Below are 4,796 nucleotides of genomic sequence, written 5' to 3' on the forward strand. Positions count from 1 at the left end.
TGTGCCGCAGAGAAGGAAGAAATGCATTTAAAGCACCGATGAAAATGGCGTGCCGTATAATTACCTCAAATTGCTGTTCGCTTGACACCCTGACACTAATTTTATTCAAGCCATTGGGAAATAAATGTTTTAAAAGCACTCCGCGAACGCTGGAGCTAGTGGGGTCTGTGAGGTCGTTAAGGAAAGGAAAGGGTAAAGTTTCCAGCTCGCAAAAAGAATTAAATAATCCATTTAAAATAAGCGTCTATGTAGCTCGACAGCCTTTAATGCTCACATTTTTAACGCTTGCCCTGTACGTGGATTTTTCCCCCCCTTTCAGCATTCCCTCACCAGATGGATTTTTGCTACTGCAGATCAGCAGAGGGTGTCAGATCTTTCAGAGTGCACCAGGCTGGAACGAGCAGAGCTTCTTAGCAACTCTCTTCTCCGCCTCCCTCCCCTCATTCTCGCGCTCTCTTCCTCCCTCAGACAACTCACCCCCCGCCCTCCGCCCCCCTCCACGTAATTCCGAAAGAGCAGAAGAAAGAGAAGGAGAACAAGAAAAGAAGAGCGAGTGAGCGAGAGCAAGAGCACAGGAAAAAGGCTGAAGAGGACCGAAGGGGAGGAAAGGAAAAGGATGGACAGCCACAAAACGCAGCGATTGCGGAAATTTTCCAGCGCCATTGGCTGGGCAGCGTGAGTCCTTCCGTCGGTCGTGATTTCAGCACCGGGGGGACTGGACAGCACCTCGGGGGGACGACTGGGCATCCCGCAACCACAGCAAGAACTCCACCGGCAGCCTCCACAGCAGAAGCCGCTGAAAAGCCTGCTTTGTATCAGAGAGGCAAGGTCAGTCCGACGCACAGCCATGCACAGGCAGTGCGCCTGTACTACGCTGCAAACCCTCTGCTTGTTTCTCTAACATGCACTTGCTTCTAATTACTAGCATTGTTTCCTTTCTGGTCGGTGAGGACCACTAGACGAGATTCTGTAAGGGTGTACTTTTAATTTATATGTATATATTTAACTTCTTTTTGGTTATTCTTAAAGGGTTTTGAGGGGGAGTGGGGGGTTTTTTCTACTTTTTTTTTTTTTTTTTTTTTTTTCTTGCCTTGCACTACGTGCCTGGATAGTTTGTGGATATAATTATTGACTGGCGTCTGGGCTATTGCAGTGCGGGGGGGGTTAGGGAGGAAGGAATCCACCCCCACCCCCCCAAACCCTTTTCTTCTCCTTCCCTGGGTTCGGACATTGGAGCACTAAATGAACTTGAATTGTGTCTGTGGCGAGCAGGATGGTCGCTGTTACTTTGTGATGAGATCGGGGATGAATTGCTCGCTTTAAAAATGCTGCTTTGGATTCTGTTGCTGGAGACGTCTCTTTGTTTTGCCGCTGGAAACGTTACAGGGGACGTTTGCAAAGAGAAGATCTGTTCCTGCAATGAGATAGAAGGGGACCTACATGTAGACTGTGAAAAAAAGGGCTTTACAAGTCTGCAGCGTTTCACCGCCCCGACTTCCCAGTTTTACCATTTATTTCTGCATGGCAATTCCCTCACTCGACTTTTCCCTAATGAGTTCGCTAACTTTTATAATGCGGTTAGTTTGCACATGGAAAACAATGGCTTGCATGAGATCGTTCCGGGGGCTTTTCTGGGGCTGCAGCTGGTGAAAAGGCTGCACATCAATAACAACAAGATCAAGTCCTTTCGAAAGCAGACTTTTTTGGGGCTGGACGATCTGGAGTACCTCCAGGCAGATTTTAATTTATTACGCGATATAGACCCAGGGGCCTTCCAGGACTTGAACAAGCTGGAGGTACTCATCTTAAATGACAATCTCATCAGCACCCTACCTGCCAACGTGTTCCAGTATGTGCCCATCACCCACCTCGACCTCCGGGGAAACAGGCTGAAAACGCTGCCCTATGAGGAGGTCTTGGAGCAAATCCCTGGCATCGCCGAGATCCTGCTGGAGGATAACCCTTGGGACTGCACCTGTGATCTGCTCTCCCTGAAGGAATGGCTGGAAAACATCCCCAAGAATGCCCTGATCGGCCGAGTGGTCTGCGAAGCCCCCACCAGACTGCAGGGTAAAGACCTCAATGAAACCACCGAGCAGGACTTGTGTCCTTTGAAAAACCGAGTGGATTCTAGTCTCCCGGCGCCCCCTGCCCAAGAAGAAACCTTTGCTCCTGGCCCCCTGCCAACTCCTTTCAAGACGAACGGGCAGGAGGATCATGCCACCCCAGGGTCTGCTCCCAACGGAGGTACAAAGATACCAGGCAACTGGCAGATCAAAATCAGACCCACGGCAGCGATAGCGACGGGTAGCGCCAGAAACAAGCCCCTGGCCAGCAGTCTGCCCTGCCCCGGGGGCTGCAGCTGCGACCACATCCCGGGGTCGGGTTTAAAGATGAACTGCAACAACCGGAACGTGAGCAGCTTGGCTGATCTGAAGCCCAAGCTCGCCAACGTGCAGGAGCTCTTCCTGCGAGATAACAAGATCCACAGCATCCGAAAATCGCACTTTGTGGATTACAAGAACCTCATTCTGTTGGATCTGGGCAACAACAACATCGCCACCGTGGAGAACAACACTTTCAAGAACCTTTTGGACCTCAGGTGGCTGTACATGGACAGCAATTACCTGGACACGCTGTCCCGGGAGAAATTCGCGGGGCTGCAGAACCTAGAGTACTTGAACGTGGAGTACAACGCGATCCAGCTCATCCTCCCCGGCACTTTCCACGCCATGCCCAAACTGAGGATCCTCATTCTCAACAACAACTTGCTGAGGTCCCTCCCCGTGGACGTGTTCGCTGGGGTCTCGCTCTCTAAGCTCAGCCTGCACAACAATTACTTCATGTACCTCCCGGTGGCAGGGGTGCTGGACCAGCTAACCTCTATCATCCAGATCGACCTGCACGGGAACCCCTGGGAGTGCTCCTGCACCATTGTGCCTTTCAAGCAATGGGCAGAACGCCTGGGTTCCGAAGTGCTCATGAGCGACCTCAAGTGCGAGACGCCGGTGAACTTCTTTAGAAAGGATTTCATGCTCCTCTCCAATGACGAGATCTGCCCCCAGCTGTACGGTCGGATCTCGCCCACGTTAACTTCGCACAGTAAAAACAGCACAGGGTTGGCGGAGACCGGGACGCACTCCAACTCCTACCTAGACACCAGCAGGGTGTCCATCTCGGTGTTGGTCCCGGGACTGCTGCTGGTGTTTGTCACCTCCGCCTTCACGGTGGTGGGCATGCTCGTGTTTATCCTGAGGAACAGAAAGCGGTCCAAGAGAAGGGATGCCAACTCCTCCGCGTCCGAGATCAATTCCCTACAGACAGTCTGTGACTCTTCCTACTGGCACAATGGGCCTTACAACGCAGATGGGGCCCACAGAGTGTATGACTGTGGCTCTCACTCGCTCTCAGACTGAGACCCCAGCCCGGAAGGAGGAGGGGCGGGGGGGAGGCGACGCATCCGTCTCCGCCGCCCGCAGCCACCTCGGGCTTTGGAAGAGCGTTGACCCAAATCCTGCGCACCACAAACCTCCAGGGGCAAACGTGAATAAGTAACTGTGGACTCGCTCGACTGAGAGGGTCTGACCCTCAGCTCCCGCCTGGAGACAAAGAGCTGACTGTGGCGAGCTGGGAGAGCGCAGCCAGCTCGCTCTTTGCTCGAATCCCTTTGGACAGAAAGCCCAGCAGGGACCCTGTTGGAAGAATGGACAGTGCCCTCCCCCTTCCGCAGAAGGGCCCCTGGGGTCGGATGCCGCCGTTCTATACATATATACATATATCCACATCTATATAGAGAGATAGATATCTATTTTTCCCCTGTGGATTAGCCCCGTGATGGCTCCCTGTTGGCTACGCAGGGATGGGCAGTTGCACGAAGGCATGAATGTATTGTAAATAAGTAACTTTGACTTCTGACAAAAACAAAAAGTGCTGCATGGCTCGCATGGAATCCACGCGCTCCAGGGACTCTGCCCGCCCCCGCGACTGGAGAAGGCGTCTCGTTCACAGCACCCACCCTCTTACCTGATAAGTCCCATCGTATCAAACTTTCTATAAACAAAATACAGTATAATCAGAAAGTGCCATTTCGCCATCATTTGTGATCGGTAGGCAGTTCAGAGCATACGTTTACTGTGAAAAAAAAAATGTAAAGGTTTTATTTAAGACATTTGCATGGCTAGTCATCAGTCCATTTTATGAGTTAACGATGTATTTTGTTGAGGGAAGTTTTTAGGGGTTGTTTTGGGTTCTTTTATTTTGGTGGTGATGTTTTATTTTATTTTGCTTTTTGAGGGGGGATATTTTTCTATACATATCCAATAATGCCTTCCATCTGAATGTAAATTAAGTACCCATGATTTCTATTATAGTATCAGTGTAATTATTAAAAAAAAAAAAGACTTTGAGGCAGTTAAGCATGACCAATTAATGTCACTCTAGTGCTTAGGCTGCGATCCTATGGTAGCAATTCTGTGCCGGTAAAAATCTTACTTATAAAGTAGGGAAAAAAGAACAGAGAAAGCACGTTAAACTTACTAATTCTATTCGAGGATTTTATAATGGCATATTTTTTCAGTATTAAAGTGAAAATGTTTTCAACTTTGGGTCCTTACCTTTTTCCAGCTTCATATTTGCAACTGGTGAATTGGATTTGCGGTGGAAGGGACGGGGAGGGGAACAGTTGGGGGTGGATCCCCTCTTGGGCTACATTAAGGCTCTTTCTCTAATCGCCTTACTTAGCTTTTTGATCCTTTAGGTAGCTCCTCTTACCCCATCCCCCAAGCCGCCCTCCCCAC

General features: G+C 50.2%; 1 protein-coding gene across 2 annotated transcripts in view; it reads left to right on the forward strand.

Annotated features, from left to right (window-relative positions):
* The first annotated feature begins 624 nt into the window (after positions 1-624).
* Positions 625-4,796, forward strand: part of SLITRK1 (SLIT and NTRK like family member 1) — a 222,496-nt gene continuing 218,324 nt past the window's right edge. Inside the window, exons 1-2 of one of the 2 annotated variants that reach the window (XM_021707097.1) lie at positions 625-828; positions 1,273-4,599. In XM_021707097.1, coding sequence (XP_021562772.1) covers positions 1,326-3,416 — 2,091 coding nt within the window. In that variant the 5' untranslated portion in view covers positions 625-828; positions 1,273-1,325 and the 3' untranslated portion in view covers positions 3,417-4,599. Of the gene's footprint in view, positions 829-1,272; positions 4,600-4,796 lie in introns of those variants that run through there. The other variant, XR_505389.2, reaches the window with a different exon arrangement.

The sequence above is a fragment of the Carlito syrichta genome, unplaced genomic scaffold (assembly GCF_000164805.1).
Source record: "Carlito syrichta isolate Samal-C Ts95f unplaced genomic scaffold, Tarsius_syrichta-2.0.1 Scaffold316383, whole genome shotgun sequence".
In the NCBI taxonomy this organism is placed as follows: domain Eukaryota; kingdom Metazoa; phylum Chordata; class Mammalia; order Primates; family Tarsiidae; genus Carlito; species Carlito syrichta.